The sequence below is a fragment of the Lepidothrix coronata genome, unplaced genomic scaffold (genome assembly GCF_001604755.1).
Source record: "Lepidothrix coronata isolate B3197 unplaced genomic scaffold, Lepidothrix_coronata-1.0 Scaffold1, whole genome shotgun sequence".
NCBI lineage: Eukaryota > Metazoa > Chordata > Aves > Passeriformes > Pipridae > Lepidothrix > Lepidothrix coronata.
Genome location: NW_016690181.1, coordinates 15169188 through 15191415, shown reverse-complemented (window position 1 = coordinate 15191415; position 22228 = coordinate 15169188). Strand labels below are relative to the sequence as shown.

General features: G+C 37.8%; 1 protein-coding gene across 17 annotated transcripts in view; it reads right to left on the bottom strand.

The window, feature by feature from the left end:
* The window catches only part of SOX6 (SRY-box 6), a 375776-nt gene that overhangs the window by 81342 nt on the left and 272206 nt on the right, over positions 1 to 22228 (bottom strand). For 10 of the 17 annotated variants that reach the window (XM_017809700.1, XM_017809710.1, XM_017809718.1 and 7 more), the window contains 3 exons: positions 17598 to 17721; positions 12069 to 12167; positions 8978 to 9057 (listed from right to left, as the gene is read on the bottom strand). In XM_017809700.1, the coding sequence (XP_017665189.1) occupies positions 8978 to 9057; positions 12069 to 12167; positions 17598 to 17721 (303 nt within the window). The remainder of the gene's footprint in view (positions 1 to 8977; positions 9058 to 12068; positions 12168 to 17597; positions 17722 to 22228) is intronic. The other 7 variants (XM_017809785.1, XM_017809774.1, XM_017809757.1 and 4 more) reach the window with 3 other exon arrangements.

The following is a 22228-nucleotide window of genomic DNA, read 5'->3' as shown; positions in this document are numbered from 1 at the left end:
TAAATGCAGAAAACAGTGAAATGTTTTCTTTGTGAAGCAGAAAACAAGACCAGCTTACAGGTATTTTACAGCATTAGAAATAATTGTGCTTTGCAGGTTGCTTAGCAGATCACTCACACTGATCTTTTATGGTGTATTTTGAACCTTCATGCACCTTCAAGGAAAATTAAATAATGTCCTTGAAGGAAATATACACAAAATTATGCAAAACATATTCAAATGGACTTATAAAAATTACATCTAAAAAAATTTCACATTTGCACCTCAAAACCAGGTAACTGGGAACTTACTGTTATAAATTCATGGGAAGCTGATGTATTTCATCACAATTCACAAGAAAATGTGAATTGGGCATAAGATTGCCTTGCTTTCTGAACTGCAGTGGGTGTGATGATGCCTCAGCAAAAGTGCTGGGTGCTGGGACCTGGTTAAATGGGCTATGAGGCCTGATCTTAGCCCTCCCCTAAGTGTAGAAGACTGCAGCAGAAGAGATGGCCTGTACTGGATGAATTACTGTGGATAGTTCACAGAAGTGTTATTTAATAATGCTGTAAATTAGTTAAATCCAGTGACTCGTTCTGTTTCTAGTGTGATGGATGAATTATTCAAGTTTTTTGAAAGGACTTTACCTCTTGGATTTTTCACTTCCGAAATGCCAGTGGACCTGAGAGCACACCCTCACTATTCCTACAGCTGAAATACTTCTTCATTTTTTATGTTTAGCTAGTTGCCATAATTCATGCACAACACCAAAATACGTGTCCTATTATAGTGACTTCAATAGATTTTGTGAATGATTCCATTAAGTTTCAAATAATCCCTCAATACTAACATTTAAGCATCATGTGTTTTCTTCTTGTACACCTTAATATGATCCTCCCTCCAGTCTTTTTTTCAGGACTGCCATGCAAGCCTTCTGGTCTGCCTCCAGCCATACGTAGCCTGCATGCTGAGTCTTAAGAACAGACAGATGATTCCCATATTTTCTATTTAGGACACTTTTCTAATTTCTCAATCATATAGATTCTAAAAGCATCACAGACCAAACACATTTTAGACAAGCAGAGTGTTGGAGGCCATACCATTCCTATTTTATCATCCATACAATCTCTTCTACTTGGTGATCGCAACATCTACACACCAGTTTGATGAGTTTTGTCTCATCTCCTATGAATTTCCCATTCTTTCTGAACTGGGTCAGTGGGAGGGTATATGGTCTTACAATCAAAGACCCTCGGAAATGAGGCAGGTGATGATATCTTTCCAGTCCATGCATCTTTAAGAGAATTCTTCTGCTTCCTTTGAGCATGTGTGTGTGTTTGTCTGCACCTAGAAGCTCTAACCTAACCACCTTTGTTCTTAGAACCTTTAGTTCAGATGAAAAGTGAGTTATTTTTATTTTTTCTGTAGCAATTAGTCAGGAAGGAATGATGATACTGAATTGTATTATTTTCCTTCATGTAAAGACCTGACTTAAAAGACGTTTTTGTTTTTAATCAGATTCCTGATAAGTTCCTAAACAACCAAATACATTAACACCTTCACAGGAAAAAATCCTTCATGTTTGTAATTTGTAGTCAAATTAAGCAGCTTGGCTAATGGTTATCAAAAGTATAATAAAATTCCAGAAACATATTCACTTGCAGCTAATTCCTGTAAGGCATACACCATACACATTTCTAGAAAGCTTGAAGGAATCCAACTACCAGCTCAGAGTATGCCTCACAGTCAGCCTATTCCCCAAAGGGATGCCACAGTTTTAAAAGAGCTTTAAAAAACGTGCTCGTCCCCTGACGGCACTCTGTAGCACTGGTGCCTCTGGTGCTCTGTCAGTAAATGCAGCTGTAACTTATTTGCTTCTTACTGGCTTCTGAGTGAATACATACCCCAGGGAGGGAGCTTTGCAAAGCACAATGATTTTAAAATAGAGTCTGGGCTTTCAGCGAGGGGCAGCCAGTGGTTAAGGCAGCAAGAACATCTTGTTGATGCTGGGGGCTCAGCCTCTTCCAGTCACTTGGGCTCTAGCTTTTGCCTTGATATAGACTGAAGAGATGCAGGAAACCTCCTGCAATCCAGGCTATAAGGATGATATCCTTTTAAACATACAAGTTTCCTGATAAATGAGTTGATGCCTGTCCCATTTATGATCTTGATGGTAAATTCTCCCTGGAAAAGAGCATATGGGCCTGCAAGGCAGCTGTCCTGCTCGGTAAGATCTAAAGGTGCAAAAGGTGGGAATTGTGCCAGGAGCCTGATCCCTAGCTGCCAGATTGAAAAAGTCTTCCCTCTTGGGAGAGGACAGCAGGAGCAGGACAGGAGCACTTCCCAAGGTGGAGGAGGGGTTGGGCATCTGAAAGGAACGGAAAGAGAGAGCTGTGCCAGTCTGGGTGACAGTCTGGTGGTTAAGGATCTTCCTGCAAATGGTGAAAACACCAGCCCAGGAATGGACTTGGGCTTGCCACCACCAAGACAAGTACTAAAACTGCTTCAGATTATAGAAACAGTCTCTTTCTTAAACATTCCTATACATTTTTTAATAAATAATGTGGCACTGTTCCATTAAGCAAGAATGAGCGTAACAAAGACATGCTGTTTAAAGTGGTTTTGGAGGTCCAGAGCATTAAATGGGTGCAGAAAGCCTCTTGCAGCTGCAGTGCTGCTGTGCCAGGCTGATTACTCTAGCTAATGGCTTTGTTTGTTTGTCTATCTGTCCATTTTTACCAGCTTGAAGAGAATAGGGAGATTTCCTCTCATTTTAATTGGGGATGACATTACTGAGGGAGCTAGGAAAATCCTCCTGGGCAAAATTTCATCACAATTGATACTCTTCTGCAAAAAGTCTCAATTTTGATGGGCTGTCCTTTCCTGAGGAAAATCACTTTGCCATATAATTCAGGGCTGAAGATGAGAAGGAGTAGGAGAAGACAAAGTATTAAGAAATTCTGCAAAGAAAGGAGGTCATATGGTAAAATATTGACTCAATGACATCATTTTCATTGATACTGCCACTAATATAATTCAACTTGATAACATAGATATTACATACAGAGGCATAAACGTTCAAGTAGGGAAAGGCACAAGTATAACTATTTCATTGATTTTAATTAAATTTTCCTAAGTATTGCAAGGTTGGCATATTTTTAATTTTATTTTCATTAAAGGACATGCTTGGTCTCTCAGAGCCGTAATAAAATCTTCTTTCGACCTCTTTTCTTTCTCTGCTACAACTTAAATTTCTACATAAGAAAAGGACCAAAATATTTAATTTACTACTTCCATACTTGAAATTTGCACACACCATCCCCTTAATTTAGGCCACTATTCACTGTATCATAATAAGGAACATTCTGTTAAAATATGTCCACCTAGAGCTCAGTAGTCTTTGAATGCTAGATAAAATCATTCTATAAGGCTAATGAAGACAGAAACTCTGCCTGTAACAATATTAAGTTTGTTTTCTCTAGTGATTCGAAGAAGTGAGCAATCTGTCAGTAATTCATTGAGGGAAATTACTTGTCTTGTAGGAATTCCCGCTGACAGTCACTCACTCATAGTGCTGACCCAAACATCTACCCGCTGACAAACAAATTACACTGTCTTAACTTTGAAAAGGTAACTAGCTGTTTTTAATTTTGATTGGTCTAACCAATTCTCTTTCACATTTACCCAATCCTCATCCTTTATCGTGTTAAAAAAAAAAAAAGAAAGAAAAAGGAAAACCCCATGGTTTTTGCATTTCAAAAAATTATTATTGCCTACATCCGAGAGTGTTATGTCAGATAAAACTGTTAAACTGTGTCTAACCAACATTAAGACTGGCAGCCCTGCCAGTGACTGACTGGGTGAGTGAACACATTACTGAGACAGCATTGTAGAAATTAATTTTCTTCAATAAAGTGATTTTTAAGGCTCATATATTTCACAATCTAAACATATGTCACTGTTTCATAAACAAAATAAATGGATTAAAATAATACATTACCAATATGCTGACACATGGAGATATTTTAATTAGAAATACTTAAGCTCCGTGATATTTAACTGCTATATTTGTTGAAGAGGAGCATGCATCATTTAATAAGATATAAGGCAGGTACATCACTTTGCATGATGTGGTACCAGAGTGGGACCAAATCACCTCCAGTGTGAGCTATCACTATCATATCATATTAGCCCCACTGAAAAATTGTGGTAAGGTTACAACATACAGAGGAAACTCCGTAAGAGCAGCAGTCCACTAAAACAACCTTTTCATTGAAATAATAAGTCACCCAGATTCTAGTTCCTGAGAATAATATTTCTTCATAAAGGGCCACATTTAACAACTTAGCTATTTAAAGGCCATATTTACATGACTGTCGCATTACATTGGCCTCTTTCCTGCACATTCTTCTTGACTTACTTTAAGGACCAGCACTAAAATAGCTGAGGAAAGCAAATGTCAACTATGTCCTGAAATTTATATGTGTGAGAGAATTGGAATAAGTAGAAATGTAATATATTGTTTACTGTACCAAGTGCCCTCTGTCCTCTAAAGGTCAAAAGCATTGTAACCTTGGAGTTACAGTTTCTGATTGTTCCCAGGGTTAAATACATTATCAAAATTAATGGTTCAAACCCCTCAACCTTCAGATATATGAGTATTCATGCCTCCATCTGCTGAACTGTTCAACTAAAAATAGCATTCTTTGGCCTTCCCTCTACTAATATTGTGCCCCTGAGGCAGGCTGTGCAATGCTTCAGCAGTACACCGGATCTGCACCCAGCAGTATTAAAAAAAAGGTCATAATACTTGTCTGCAATTAGAAGAGAATATTGAGGAGCAGGATGAGATGGGAGGGCAGAAAAGAAATAGAAAAATATGTGTTTAGTTAATTTTTTTTTCTAAACGGGTTATAAAAACTTCAGGTTTCAAGAACACAGCTGCGACTATAGTTAAGACTTGCCAAGGTTCATTAGTGTTATAAGCGATAAATTTTGAAGGACAAATTACACAAATAGTTTGGGGAAAGAGTTATGAACGAAAGCTTTTTTGTTTTGCTTTTTTTTCCCAGAGCTCACTTTGTTTAGGAATAACTCCAGTTAGCATCATTGTAGTGCTTCCATTTCTATCAACAGTTTATCAGTCGTGGTTGAGAGAGTTGCGACATTTCCTTATTTACCACATAGACAGCTTTGTAGAAATATGTAAGAATGAAGGCAGATTCTTTTTAAACAATAAAGAGCATATAGTAACATGCCTTGAAAGTAAGGATATAGGTGCCACCTCTGCCAGCACTATGACTTCCCAGTAACTAAGTTACTGCTGCCAGCAACATGGGATCTGGGAAATCCCATTTCATGATCAAGTTCACTCATTTAGCAAGACTGCTGGCCACACATATCTAGCATCAGTTAATATTAGTGCAAACATCTGACAACTGTGGAAAAGATTCAGGGAAACGGGAAAGGAGAGAAGCTCCAGAAAAGGTATGTGTAAAGAGAAGCAAAAGGAAAATTATTGACAGGTTTTACAGCTCACACTGATTAATTAAAGCAACATTCTTTTGTTACACAAATGCATCAGAACTGTTTCACACACCACTATGCACACATGCTACAGGTGTATTTGGTAATATATCTGTAAACTAGCAGAAGTTTGATTTGACCAGATTCATTCACAGCTGTTTGAAGCTGGAGGAGCAAACAGAAATAGCTTGTTTTTTCTGATTAGACTGTACTTAAAGAACTGTTCTTGCATCAGCAAAATCCTTCCTCATACCAAGAATCCTAACAAGGCTTAATCCTACCAGGTATATTATTTAAATCTTTGGCTGAGTTGTTGAGGAAACTGGAGATGTGGCTGAGACAGCAATGGGAAGTGTGGGTCACAGAGTTTTAAGCCTTTTTTGTCAACAACACCTTCGATGACACCTTCATGAGATCAGTATACAGATTAAAAGAAGCTATCTGATACCCACCCAAAGCCAAGCAAGCCACCAGTTTGGGAACATGGACTGTCATAAATGTGTGGTAGTTACTATTTTATTTCCGGATACTCAAAGCTGCAACTGAGTATTAATGGTATTTACCATGAGCTGATTCATGTGATGCAAAAATCTAAAGAGCAGATGGGTCAAACCAATCTGGTGCTGAAGGAGAACTTTTTTTTATTTTTTTATTTTTTTTAATGTTGCACTTATGAGTGAAACTAGTTACTTGAGGAACTCCTGTATATAATTTCAGTAAAGTCTTTTTTTAACTCATGGAGATACATAGTTCCCTGGTGAACCCAAATATAGAATTCAGAGAAAGTACATTTTGATAACAATGTGCTAAATAGCTTGAGTAAGATGGGCAAATCATTAATTACAACTTGCCCTCTGAAGAAACATCACCTGGGGAATAACTGCTATTGTTACATGACGTACCTGGGAGTAAATGGTTCTCTGTGCTGTTAGATTCAGAGCTTGCATAGAAGTTGCCCTATCACACAGGAAGATGAGAACACAAATTTGCTACTAGCCCCCACCTGGAGTATGATCATCCCAAAAAAAACCCCATAAGTGGAAAAAAGGAGAGATTACAAGCTTGAAGCTGACAGAATGTCCACTGCAGCTGCATACAGATTATGGAACATAATTTTGGAACTAATAATAATGCCCTGGTAAATTGAAATATAAGAGCTACTGCAAAGCTCTTTGACTTGACATAGCTTTCCCTCTCCAAGTTCCCCAAACATGTATATTAGACACACACTCACATGTAGAAACAAAACCAAACCTGCAAATGAAAGCTATTTCTCCCACTGGCTGAAAGGAACAGAGATTAGTTTTGTGATCAGTATTTTTAAGCACTTGGGAAATACTCAGATACCATGGCCACAGCATTCATGTAAATAAATAAGTGGGTGGGGTGCATGGAAGAAAGGAAACAGAACGGAGAAAGAAGGGGGAAGGGAAGCAAAGATGGAAAAATTAGCTGAAATTCTACACCTCCAACAGTCTTCATGACGCATCAGGTATAACAACAAATTCCCTCCAACAAACACACCCAAATAAGTAGTCATTTAGGGAACACTTAGAGAACTGACACAAAGAGAATATTAACAGAATATTAATAGTAGGAGTAAATAAAATTTGATTTCTGACAATTTGACAATCTGATGAGCAGGTATCAACCTTAGGTTAAGTACTATATCACTTAAGCTCTTATAATCATGAAACCTTAAAGGTTGTGAAATCTCCTAGAGGTGAAATTCAAACAAAATAGAAAAGGGGGGGGAACAAACAAAAGAAAAAAGAAGTCTTTTACAACAAATATTTCAAAATGGAAATTCAGACCCCTCGAGCCTGAATGTTTCTGAATTTAGTAGCACCACTTTCTTGGCTGGTTGTTTTCTCTCTAATTGTTCTCATCAAGTTTAACAACTCAGTTTATCATTTCCACAAATTAATGAAATTGTACTATTGCTGTAGGTTCAGATCAAGTCTAACATATAAATATGTGGGTCAAGTTACAAATGGATCCTGTAAAAGGAAAGAATCAAAATGTCTGTCGTTTAGATCCTGTTTCTTTGACAGTTGAACAGTTTTCATGCTTTCCTGCCTTACAGCCTTGTGTAGGCACAGTATTTGTTATAGTGCATTTCAAAGCAGCAAAAATAGTCTCTCTCTATTCACAAAGCTGATTTCTGCAGTATTTTCTCTACTAAAGCTAATGAGACTTTCACTTCAATAAATAGTCAAATACAGACTTTCAAAGGATACCTGCTTGCTATTTTTCCTTTTGAGAAACTTCCCTTCGGTTTGAAGCCTGCCCAAGGTACAGTCTTAACATTACATTATCATGTCCCAAAAGAATTTTTTTGAGATCTTTGCCTGCAGACTCAGGGTGTTCTGACAAATTTTGATTGTACGTTAGGCCAGACTAAGCTCAAGAGGTCTTTTTTGCCAGCTCTGGACCATCAATGAACAGCAAATTCTGCTGCCATTCTCACTTATCCTAAGTTAATTTGGCAAGAATATCAGCACAGGGTAAAGACGAGAGGGTTTTTAATGTGCTTTGCTCCCTCTGGAAAACTATATAGTTACAGAAAGGTAAGCAAAGTAGATATTTGGATATTAACATGGCAATATTTTGCTACTCTAGGCACAATTTATTCCTACTTCACTTCTAAACCTGACTCTAACCTAACTCAAATAGGGGTTTCAAAGGTTTACTTGCAAATAGTTACATGCATCTTTAATGGCCTTTCCTCTCATGTTCACTGTCACTTTCTTTCCACACATTTTAACTCTGAAAGCTTTTGACTGTTTCTTCATTATTTATGACATTGTTGTGTCTTTTCTTGTGAAATTAAAAACTTCTTGCCACGAGAAGCTAGCTAATAATATGGCACATAAATCTTTCTTTCACAACATTTCACTCTGTATATGCCAAAAATAAATAAATGGCCAAACCAAGGCTCCTAACCATGCTTGGCATCTGACCAGCTTAATGCACAGAGAGGTTGAGATTACCTAAATACAGTAGCTAAAAGAGTTTGCAATTTATTGTATTGTCAACACCACACTGTTTGGAAAAAAAAAAAAAAGAAAAAAGAAGAAAAGGAAAAAAACCCACAATAACATACTTTTGTTTGGATACACTGACTGCTTCAATTAAAGGTAGTACATTGCAGCTACAGGGGAGAGACCACATGAAAATAAAGTACAAAACGATCTTTGAACTTGTCTCCCATCAACTGGTCATATAAATAAAAAAATACCATTAACTGCCAATATAAAACACACGGAACAATGTCTTTCACTCACAGTATCAAGGTTGGCTGCACATTATTGTATTTGCTGTACTGTAAGTACATAAGGTGTTAATCCTCCTGGGCTTGTGCTCAAAAATTATTTAACATTCAGACTATTATTTAGCATACAGCTGGTTAGCAGTTTTCCCCTAAAATGTTGGCTTTGATCCCACATTTTTTTGTTCTGGCACATACCTGGAGCTGTAAAGGGCTGAGTCCAGAAGCAGCAGCAGCTGCCATTGTTGATGGAATGAACTGCACAGGGTAGTTATCACCTGTCGGGAGAACAATGCGTGCAGGTTCAGACAATGAGCAGAGAATAGCAACAGACAAGTGCAAACAAGGACCTAGGATTGCCTGTGCTCCACAGCACTCCTTTAAGCCTAAACATCTGCAAAAACAAAAGGCTTCACTGGGCACAGACTTGCCATGCTCCCTTGGAACTTTTTTTGTTAGCAGATAGCTGGTAGGCAAACTGGCAAAACATAAATACGATGCTCATGATTTTCAAAAGCAAATGTTCAAATCAAGCGTGTAAGCCTGGGCACAAAATGGGCCTTAGAGCCACAGACATACAGATAAGATACTCCAGGAAACCCTAGTGGCTCCCAGAGGAAAAAAAATTATTTTCACCACGTCTCTTAAAACAAAAGAAATTTGTTATCACCCAAGAATTTTCTGTCCAGTTTAATGAAGGGTGATTTCTTTTTAGTGTCAAGTGGCTTCTGTGAAAGCTACCCAGTTGGCTCAACACAGGTTGAGGTTTCTTGTTTTCCTTTGGGGTTCTCTGTCTTGGAACAACTCTTTAAGGTAGTCATAGAGAAAAAAAATTAAATCACTTCTTAAAATAGCTGGAAATACAATTTTAATTTTCTCTGAGATCTGGGGAACTACTGAAGTTGGTAGATTAGACAGTTGCTCAGTTACATGAAGGTTAGGGTACTAACGTTTGTGTGTTGTGTTCACTAGAAACTGAAAATGTGTGCCATCTGCATTTAGGGGACAACAAATACTCCAGAAAATAAGAGATACTGTTGTTCCAGATTAAGCATTGCAACATTGTGTCTTATAGCATCTATGAGTGTTCCCACACTTATGCATCACTCAGTGCCTTTGGGACTCTTAATCGATGTAAGGAGTTAAGGAAGGCTGAAATAATTTAGCAGTGTAATCTGAAATATAAAAATGAATATAGTGATGGATAAGCTACACAGTAAATGTGATTTAATGGAATATCACTTTGGCTCAAGCTACTTATTTAAAGTCAGCGTTATATACAGTTTGTAGGCTACATTTTAACAGGTTGCTCCTCTGTACATTTTTGAGACTTACAATAATCAGTCTACTTTACACAAACTCTTCCATGCTGAAAGCAGAATGTAGCAATGAGAGAAAATACAGAAATCCAATATAATTTAATTAGGGCATTCCAAGAACTAGATTTTTTTTGTGTCAACCCCCTTAAATAAATAACAATAGCTAAAATCTTTGCAGTCACTGGATTCCTCGGAACTCTCCTTTCTTACCACCTGAAGTTCTATTGTATTCAGCTCAGTTGAAAGGTTCCGTTGCTTCACTTTTTTAATAAATTGTACATGTCTAATCCACAAGGTCTGTTTGCATCATATCCATAATACCTCATCAGGCCATTGAGCACAGTATGCGCTTGTACACAGTCCAGTAACAATTGGATTCTGATTGCGTATGGAGCTCTGCTACAATGCATTCACTAACACTATATTGTACTGGTGTCCTATGGAGTAATGTTCAAAATATCTCCTCTTATTTTCCCCATTCCATGAGGTTGATTTTAGTTTGCAATGATGTTGGTGGATTTTTTTTCCTTAAAAAAAGAAACAAAAAAAGCAACAAAAACTCCTAGATTATTTTCTAAAAGTGCTAAAGCTGCCTCTTTATGGTTAAATAATTCCACTCATGTCTTTGATATTTATATTAAATTATCTGAATAAATAAGATCCTAATCTAAGTTAAATAATGTTTCTTTGAGAAATATCTTACAAGGTTTTTTAAAAAAATCACAAAGATGTTGAATTAATGATGCTTTAAATGGGGGGGAAAATAACCATCCGACTTATCAGCATGGACTGCCTTGCAGAACATTTCGGAGGCATTCTTTCTTTAAATATCATGAATTATTCATTCCTGTTCCACACAGCAATCTCTTCTTTCTCCCTCCCCCTCCGCATACACTTTTTAAGTTCAATACCAGTTGCTTTATTTGTACTAAAACATTTTCCATGTCAAACATATTTTAAAAAAAATCAAACTCTAAAAGAATTCCCTGCGGCACTCCTTTTTCACAGCTGTCATGCTCCTATGGTTTGAAATAGCCAGATATTTTATACCCACAAGCACACACGCGCATACACACAGAGTTTTTGGCTTCACAGTTAATTTAATAGTATCTTCACCACACCCTGTAGTGTTCTCTTGCTCACCTGCTGGCTACAGTTCTTTCTTTTATTACAGGAAAAATAATTTTATAGTTATGCCATTTACTTGTATTAAAATCCAATACTGTCCCTCTTCCCCCTCATTTTAATGTGTTAAATTATGGCTAAGTCCTGGTATGTTAGCAGCATCTTTGTGCTGAGAAGAAAAATTAATACTTGTTTAGCTCTGGAGTACTTCACTGACACCGAGCAGTAAAAGCAGAGCAAAGGTACTTCTTTCTCCCTTGAGCAAACTGAACATGTAAGGAATGCCCTGCTTTTCATTTTTAATTACAGAGGTACATATTTCCCCCTCTCATTTTCTCAGTGGAAGAATGGATGAAGAAGCTTCTTCATAGCTGGCAAGAAATCAGTCAATGTATTGCAGCAATTTTTTTCAAATTTGTTTCTCAATTTGGAATGCTTGCGTGAGGATCCATTCTTTTAAATTTGTACAAAAGGCAGCAGAACATGTTCAGACAGGTCTGCCTTAGGTACTGGTGTGTGCTGGTCTTTGATAAACAGGAGTGAGAAGAATGCTGGAAGAAGAAAATGTTATGTTTTGCAAACTGATCTGTTCAATCTCCTCACTGTGCTGATTGTCTATTTACATTTGGCTGCTGTTGTTTATATATAAATTGGTGTTTACAAGCCATGGAAAAGTATGCCAGACTTCTGTTTCGTTTGTCAGGTTGAGCAACATTTCCAAATGCATAAAAGCAGTGAGCAATTGGGCTGTGCTGTTCTACATAGAAATAATGTAAATGTTTCTTTTTGTCTTGGATGAAGAGATGAAGCTTAGTGGACTTTATTTATGGGACATATAGACTTACCTTCCAGATCAAGGCTTTGTGAGCTGTGAGGAAAGAAGGATGTCTGGCTTGTGTGAGACCCAGAGTAGGGGGAAGGTGTTGCTTTATTACCCGTCTTTCCTAAAATACAATTGTAAGACATAAGCTGATTCCCCTCATCTGAGTTACAAAGCTCTTGGTTTGACAATGTTTTCCCTGTTCTGGGATTGTGACTTAAAATCTGTCGCTTCACACATGGAACTCAAACTGCCACTTGCACACTCTCCATGTGTACTCATAGGATGAGAGGAAATGGAGTTGGAAGAGCTGTAAGAGATCACCCATTCCAGGGCCCTACCCTTCCAGGCATAATGAACAGACCAAGAAAAGCACATCTCTTCTCAGGGTGCCATCAGGATACAGCAAGGATACAGATGTACTGTGTACTCCCACAGTACACCTACACAGGGTATATATTTTGCTTGTACAGATCCATTAGGATTGAGGAATATGTTAATAGAGGTAACTGGCTAAGGGAACACTGGACCATCTCCCCTGTCCAATGGTACTACTTCAGTTATGCCTTTTGTTCTGAATAGGGTTTGCTGCAACTCTGCTTTATCACCATTCACATGTTGCAGCAAAATCGGTTTCCCCCACAATTGTCTGTCTGTGGGTAATGTTTGCAAAATTATGAAATTTGCAAATTTCCGTGCAAAATCCCACCTGACAATACTGCCTACTACCACGTCCAGCTTTTACCTCAGCATTTAGGAGTGAGGCACATATGGATTGCTACAACAGATCCTGAGGTTACAGATTTCTTGTTCCAACCAGTAAAACTCAACAGGGAACACGTGACAGGCTTTAACTCATTCCTGGGGAAATTCCATTAGAAACAAGACTCATGCAGCACCTCTGCCATGCAAAGATACATGGCCAACTCAGCACACAGTTGATTTGGTGCGCACTTTTTGTTCTCACCTGCCAAGAGGAACAGCAAAAATAGAGTACTGAGCTATGTATAATCTAAACCCCCTTTCAGCTTTAGGAAAAACTTCTGAAACGCCTATTCCAAATGGAAACTGCAATGCTGGATTATCAGTGAAATTCATCATATCTAAGATTATGTTAGTTATGTGGATTAGCTACCGTAATCAAGGAGTTTAATTTGTTTGATGACAAATATCTCACAGTATTGGAATGTTCTGAGGTCCAGTCCAATGACAGTAAGTCTGACATTTTTGTTTGTCATGCTTTGTCTACTACTACTTTCATTGATTTCAAAGGATTGATTTGTCCCAGTACACGTAGAAACAGAATTAGGCCAAAATGTTGGCTCTCTTTCTCACTATTTTTGCCACCAGCCTAGAAAAACAGTCTCCATTTTCACATTGTATCGCAGCATAGCTAAATCTCTGGAAAATTATTTTTGCGTATAAAGCCAAATGACCTAGGTAGGCAGAAAAAGGCTGTTTCTTAGCCATTCTAGTCATGGTCTTTATACAGTTCCTGTATGAAAGATGAAAAAATGCTTTGAAAATAGACTGCAGTATATCACTCAACAAACCTTTTTAAATAGAGTTTTACTCTACTTAATGTCTCTATTTGCAAAAATCTTTTTCAGAGATATTTTCCAGATGTGGTAAAGAAATGATATAACACAAAATATTTGCAGAAGATTATCAAGCAAAAGTGATCACACATTTTCAAGTCATATGGACTGTCATTATGCAGACAGCATAGAGACCAGCCCTCCCACTCTCTGCTTTGAGCAAACCATAGGTCTGTTTGAGCTCAGTTCAATGTACAGTCTGGCTCTTGCCCAGCATTGCTTCATATCTTTACTCCATCGTCATCCTACTTCCCTGTTCCCTCTCAGCCACAGAATTTGACGGAAGTAATACTTTAGTCACCTCAAGATGGAGGAGGAAACTGTCTTCCTCTTTATTCCACTCACTCTCTTCTCCTTTTGTCCCAGGGCACTAATGGGGACACGCTAATCAAAGATACTCCAGCCCACTAAGTTTTCCTGGATGCACGTGGTTGGTTAAATGAAGGGAAATTTGCACTGGGAGAGGAGGTATAATGGTACCCATGTTACCTACCAGTTCCAAGCAGTAAGTATAGTGGTCACAGTCAGAAAGCCAGTGCAGTTGCTTCGCTGTACTCAGAATGCAAAATAATTCTATTAACCGCGTAGCATCTCTGGGCAAGTATTAGCTTCCTAACAGCTGCCACTCTCAGCTTCCCACTGGAATAAGTGGCAACCCCCACAACCAGGTACTCTACGAGGCTCGTCAAATGCCTGCAGGTCAATAGTCACAACAGTCATTTGAGATGCACAGCGCCCTAAAGTTTTAATTAATCCGGTATACAGTATAAATACTGAAATATGTATAAAAAATTAATTAGGTGGTCTATGCAGCTCTGATTTCTCAATTAGTACTTACCATGCCGGAAAATTATATTACATGACTTTGAGATACATAAGGAAGCATGGGACTTTGGGGATTTTTTTTCTAATGTAATTATTACTTGTCATCAGCACTTGCTAACTTTGGCCTGTTTCACCTCCTAGAACTCCAAAACATGGCAGGGGGAGGGTTACAGCCATCTCAATGTTATAGATTCTGCCAGGCAGTAGGAAACTCTCTCCTGGCTGCCTTTATCATAGCTGTATATCAGCAAGTCCTTAGGGTTTCTGTTCATAATGATCTTCTGAGCTCAGAAGTTCATGAGCACCCAAGCTATGTACTGGAAGGGTCTCAGTACCTAATAAATTCTCCTCTCTTCTATAGGACATTCAATTGAGGGAATGAAACTAGTGTATTTTGCTAAATAATATCATTTTATTTCTTCTAGGCGTAGAGTTTGCGTGCAGATTTGCAGCAGTACTTGGTAACTGCTATCTTGGCATTGAACTAAACAGCCATGAAATTGGTTCCCACTTAGCCCACAAAGACATTTCTGCATGGACATGTACACATAATCATACCCCTGCTTGTACACCAAGGCAGGACTCATCTGGGCTGTCCTGTCACACTAACACCGATACGTCGCTTCCACTTCGGAGCTGGCTTATATCTAGCCCATTCTGCAGGCAAAGCAAAGTAAGTGACTGTGCACACAATATTTGACATTCCCTAAATGACACAGTCAGTTTCAAAAGTACTTAGTTCCCACTGCTCCTATTACTGAAATGCCTCTCGCTGCATTTTCTGAATGTCAGGGAAAACTGGCAGGGTCAAAACTCAGTCTTGCCTACATCAAACTGCAGTAAAATGAAACAGAACCTAGACAGGCAAGCTAAAAGGAAATGGTGAGTGTCTGAAGGGTTAATCTATCTCCTATCTTCCCTCAGAGGTATGAATGAGTTTAAACTGACAGTTCTAGAGGTGAAAGTTTCATTTCTCACAAAAGTAGGAGAGTACAGGTAGTAGCAGTCAAGTTCATAAATATTCCTCAGAAATGACTTTGAAGAACCCTCTCTATGAAAGAGTATAGCTTAATCTCCAGTTTCATTAATTCCTTAACTACTGCGCCGAGAGTACCAAAAATAGGAATTAATCAATACCAAGTGTAGTTACAGCATTTTTTTAAAATCATGATGTCTCTCTGACAGAAGCTACTGACCTGCCCAGCTACCTTTACCACATATGCTGTAGAATTTAATAAATATATTAAAGATATAAATATTCTCATTTCCTTAAAGTCACTGGGTATAATCAGATAACTGTAACTTCTGCTCTTCACTGGCATCATGTGCACATAAACCAATAACATACCAGCAAACAGCTTAGCTGTGTTCCACTAGGCCTTGGTTTCTTCCTGCACTTTATTCTTCTAACATTTGTCATACATCTCTCTTTCTGCATTCTGGCAAGTTAAAAAATGCCCTAAAGCTGTATCACCTCCTATTAGAAGGTCAATAGGATCAAATTAGAACAGCTGAAGCCTGATAAAGTGTTAGGATAGGTACTATAAGGAACACTTTAGAATAAGTGAAGAAATTTGGTCATGTGCAGAAAAATATGCTGGTACTCTTCTTCCTAAGTCATTGTTGTACCAAGAAGCTTAAAGAGGCAAAATTAACACAACATGATTTAACATAACACCTTTCAGGCAAAACCAACAGCTAAGTCATTAGCAGTCACTCTACAGAAAATGTCTCAGATTAAAACAGGAAAAGCAAGGAAAGCATGTGCTTTCTCTTGTGCATGAGAAGAAAGATATTAGCCAGAGTGCTGTAGACAATTTCCACAACTGGCAACTCTTTGTCTTTGTAGACAAAATATTCTTCAGTTTGGTCCCCAGCTGCTGTGAATAGCCATCATCCTGTGCCATCTAGAGCTCTCTGCCTTTCAGAACTCTAGTAACTGCTTCCTGCATCCAGTGCACCAGTTTGTCAAACCGGAAAAGAATTTTGGGTTTTTTTGAAAGCGAAAATAAGATAATATCTGGACAAAGATTCTGGTGTTTTTAAAGAGGAATGTCTCCAGACTAAAGAGACAGAAGGAAGCAGAACAAACCAAAATACTTGCTGAAATCCTGCTTGGCCTCATTTCATCTGATATTAAGTAAACTTGCTAGAAAGGATTTTAGGTTCAACCTGGCTTTTAATTAGCATGCTGTTTACATCATCTATTATGAGGCTTTTCTTTGGATTTGACCCTGTTCCTGTTGCAGCCAACAGCAAAATCACCACTAACATTAGTGGGAACCAGATCAATGCTTTACTTTGCACATTTCATATTTAATGAATAAAAAAGAAACTGCTCTTTATGTTTTGTAGTTATTAGTTATCAGGTTAATATGCTAAAGGCAGCTCGACAGGGAATACTATTAATGAGCAAAATAAGGTTGCTGCTTCTGGACTGAGGTCACTTACAAAGAATGTACAAATGAAAATAAGGTTGACTTTTATTTACTTAACTATCTTCCTACATTGAATTCCTTTGGCAAAGTGTCTTTAAACATTTAAAGCCCTGTTTACAAGGAGGCTCTGAAAGTATCTTCAAACCATTATATCCCTAATTGAATTCCCCAGGAGTCCTGTAAACTTGGAGGAAAAAAGAAAGAAATCATAACATTTGCTAAATCATCTCAAAATATATTTCACTGCAAGGTTATGTGACCTGTTATGAGTCTGAATAATGACTGGAATTGAGCTACTGAAACCTTTTATTAACCAGATTGAAATCAAACAAAAGGGTGAGAATTTTGGTACAAAAGACAAATATACTGAAGATAACAGGGTTAATTAAAGATGTGTAACTTTTGTATAATAACACAGGGCAGACCAGATGCAAATTGCTAGCTAAGTGGGCCAATATATTTAAAGCAAATGATTTTGTAGGAAATAAAGGTAAGAAAATCATGGTGTTCAATAACCAATAGTCCATCCACCTCCTTCAATCCAGAAGTCTTTTTTCAAGTGGAATTGCAAAAGCTCCACATAATTTCCAACCAGCTATGCCTGCTGTATATCATCTATATGAGACAGATCACACAAGAAGATACAGTTAATGTCTTAAAATGTGCAACAGCTTCACATCCCTATCAGCTTACCTGGTTTGTAAGTTATTCCTGGGGGGAAGAGAAATCCCTGCTGGGCTGCAGCAGCCGCTGCCAGCGTCCGCTGGTCGTGTGGAAAAATTGGGATCATGAGCGGAGGCATGTGACCCTGAACCTGCTAAACAGAAGAGAGCCTCTGATCAGAAATAGCACAAATTTGTCTTGACAGGTATTTCTCCAGTACTGATAGTGTTCTTGTGTTCACACAGTCCCAAAGAACCTTCGCCTTAATGCAATCCCTGCCAACTTCACATTATCACATCAAAGCCCTCACTAACATTGTTTTCCCTCGGTGTCAAAGGTGTAACAGTCTCAGTGAACTGCACATTTTCCTGCTTCTTTCTGGTTCTCTATTATTTTTTTTTAAACTAAAATTCCCTGTCCTGGCACAAGGCAAAAAGGTATAAAACATACCATAGGTTTTCTTAAAAAGTAGAGTGGTACATATACCTAGGAATTTTTCACAAGTGTTCTCATCTTTAGTCACAGACAGCAGAGTGACAAGCATTTAGAAGTAACCTAACACTGCAGTATCTACTTCAACGATCAAATTTTAGTAACCCTAGGATAATTTTAATTCTGAGATCTTACAACATTGTATTGTTCACATATATACCAACAACTCAGGTATGTTATTTCCAAACTTCACCACACTACTAAATAGTTTTCTAGTCAACACCCCAACTCTTAAAGTTTAAGGCTCCAACATCTTTGTCTCCCAAATAGACTAACATCCTCTGCCACACACACCTCACAATAACACATAAATTGCTTGTCTATCTGAGCAGTTTTATAGCTGTATGCACTATCATGTAACTTGGTAATTATAGAGCTGTATTTAAAGACTATTTCAGAAAAAAACCCTACTATATCAAATTTAATTTGACCTTAATGAATGTATCAAAAACCACAAACAAGCCAGAGGAAATTCTTCACCTTATACCAGCCTTTGTATTCAACATATAGAAAATCAGAGATGTGATAGAATCGTGTTTGTTAAATCTACATGTTCATTTCCTAGTTCCTTAATTTACACTACCTGTGTTTCAGAGACAGTGGATAAGATAACAAAGAGTTTTTATCCATCATGCCTTAACCCCAGAAGTACCCAAGGGTTTGACTGTGATTTTTATGATTAGTAGTTAAGAAAATATACAATGGTTTATATATCAAAGCTAGTAAATGTAGGAAGAAATTTGAGGTTTAGGCAGAAAAGAAATTTTGCCCTCATCCTACCATAAATCGGTGGCATTAAACACTATTAAAAAGTTAAAGTACACTTCAAGCAATTTTTTTTCATTTAATTCCTAAAAAACTTTTTTGGTCAAATCCCATATGTTGACCTATGACATTGTTTAAATAGTGCCAAATTTTCTTGTCATATCCCCATTTCTTTCACAACCATTGATGCAGTGCAGAAATGCTACTGTGTGTGTCTGTGAGGGTTAATTTACCAACAACTCTTCTCTTGGGAAAGCCCTAAGATGTAGGTTAATAAAGGTCAAGCAAAAAATAAACACTTTACAGTATTTTTTGAATCCATTCCTCAGGAAAATCAACTTATAATAAAAAGGTCTTTGTGCAATTACTGCTATGGCACTGGGCCGTGAAAGAAACTAGCTTTGCGCAGCTATTTCTCTCATTTTAGCTGAGGTAAGCCTGGCTGTGTGTTTTAGGTTATGAACTAAACTTGGTCAGATTGGAGTTGATCCCCATGTGCCCACAACAGCCATTTACCTCTGATAAAATGGTGCTGGTTTTGCTGTGTGGTGTTCCTACACACTGGCTCTACAGGAGTACACCAAAAGAAAACCACAGGCTTTGTCTGACAGAAGAAACTCTACTGGAAGAAATTCAGTACAGTACAACTTACAATCATTTTCGGTAGTTCCTAACTAATGGTGCTAAAATCTTAAGAAATATCCCCCCCACACATGTGGGGATTTCCATGGGGTTGCAAAGGTACAAGACACCAACACAATCTCACAAGACACAGGAGAGATCAGAGTGAGTGCTATGGTTCAAGTCACGGTGCATACATACCTATAGTAATACTTCACTCCATTGTGCCTTAAAAATAATTCAAAACATATAATAATCAAATCCTACAGTTGTTACTCCCCAATGCAATCCTGTAGATTTGGATCCCCTTGGGCTGTTTGCAAACAGATTCTGTTTAAATTCTCAAATAAAAGCAATTTTTTAAGTAGGGAGAATCATTACTTCGTATTCTGCCTATCTGCTGTTCTTCCTACTCTGAATCCAAGACCAGGTCTTTAGTCTATATAAATCAATGTAACTTTGACTAAAGGTTGCATTTAGGCTGTACGTTTGAGTTTACATTTAAGAGAGTTATAGAGCCAGAAAAAGCCTATACTGAATAGCAACCATTCCCTCCCATGGGTCTTCCCTCTGTCACATATTAAACACTATTCTTACATAAATATTTGTTTCACCCAGAATTATTATATTCACAGGTGTCCATTTTCAGAATAGGTCAACTGAAAAGCATAAATAAGCATTAAAAATGAAGAGAATGTAAAAGTGTCACCAATCATAGAAATATTAAATATATAAAATGAATGCAAAAAAATCCAATAAAATCTTTAAATTTTGATAATTTCTTTTCATGAGAGTTTTATTATGATGATTATGATGATTTTGATTTTACTGAGGGGAGGGAAAAATTGGGAGGAGGCATTGATTGATGTACTTCATAAAATCGGCTACATGCCCAGAAATTTTAATTGCTGAGATGTTCCTCAGGTCTTTCTGAAAACCAAGACGGTAGCAGATGCCTAAGAAACACTGACTCTGTCTTCTTCCCATTCGTAAAAATAACGTATTGTTGGATCGGCACTTTCCCCTTTTGTCTCCTCTGTGCTGTCGTTGATGATGCCATTTCTTGCCATCTGCCCCAGAGCTTCATTAAAGATACATGAATGGACTAACTGGGCTGCTATCTTGTGAGGAACAGGTGCTATTGTTTGTCCCCAAAGACTTGCACTAAAGATCTCACTCAGAATACTTGAGAAAGAGCATCTGCAGCAGTCAGTCAGAGAGTAACTTGGCAGAGCCCATACTATGGGCTAATATGCAAACAGAGGCACTCAGGGGGACTCATTTTCTCTTTCATGAAGTTGGGGGGGGGGGGTTTGTGATGTGTGGTAAATGTTTGGTTTTGAACAATTCTGCCAGTCTTTATTTATAAATAAGCTATACAACCTCTGGATGAAACCTGAATATATTCTTTCCAAAATTCGGTTCTGCTACCTTGAGTAAATTTCTCTTATATAAAGCTACCTCATAAAATTAATCTTTGTTTCTATACAACAAGCTCAGGTTTAACTGAGTTAAACAAAAAAATCTGCCAAGATTAGGGAACTCTTAAAAGATGGTGTACCATTCCTTTAATATCCCATCACAACTCTGACGGCCCTTGGGAACTGATTACAGCATTTCCTTGCCTGAGATCTAAGTCAGGAAGCAACTTTAGAGCAAATCAGCCCTGATTAGTTCAAGAAGCAACTTCCAATTTGATTCTCCCTGAAATAATAAAAGCTGGTGGCCTGTTTGATAAGCTGGGCAAATCTGCAGTGCTTTGTCCCACAGTTTTGTGAATGCTAATCTCAGAAGTTGGCTGAACAATCCTCCTTGTTAAAATGTCATTGATGGTTAGTGTTGTGCATGGAAAATATAAGCCAAAGTGATATGTTATACAAAAATAACGCTTTGAAATAAAATGATCTGCCTCTTTTGGATAAGGAGCACAGCACATTTAGTGAGACCGAGCAAGAGTTCTGTCTTTAAAAACCAAAGCTGCCTCTACAATAACGTAACATTGCAACCAGAGAAGTAAAGGCATTCGGAGAAAAGGGTGGCAGCGCTGCAAACAAAAGCACAGCTCATACATTTTTGCTTAGCTGCGAGGATCACTGGTTTCGAGAGCAGTAATCCCACCCTATAAAGGCAGATGAATTTCTCTTCCTTTAAAAGATGAAACTCTGAAAGTTGCCTCCCTCTGCACAGTTTACTTCAGCAAAGGGCAGAATTAAGTGCCATATTTTTTCAGAGATAGTAAGCACAATCTTTATAACATTTCATCCCTTCTTTAAAACTTTTTTTTTATTACATCCAGAGTTAGTCTAAAATAGTGTGACAAGCTAAATATGATCTAATGCCCTAGAATAATTCAACATTGCTATGTGAAACCATTACCCCCACCTTCTTCCACTGATAAAATCTCTGGACCCTGTTCCCAACTTGCAGAAATACTGAGATTTGTTTTGAATCTAAAAGACTACTCCAGTATAAGCTAGTTGAGAAACCAATCTTTAAATTCACTGAATTGAGGGCTTTTTTCTTTAGTATAGGATGAACAGAACCTGTTGTCATTGTGATGTTGCAGTCTCTATAAGAACCTAAATCATTCACAGGGAGATTTAAACTTTTTATAGTTTAAATTTCAGTTTCTACCTAAGACTTTTTAACTTCTTGAGTATTTGGTACACCCAGACTACAACTTTAACCTAAGCCATCATTGAGCTTAGAATTTCCATAGCAAAATGTGCCTGAAATTTTCTAATCTCTTATTTAGAAACTATAAAGTAATAGACAAGATTCCC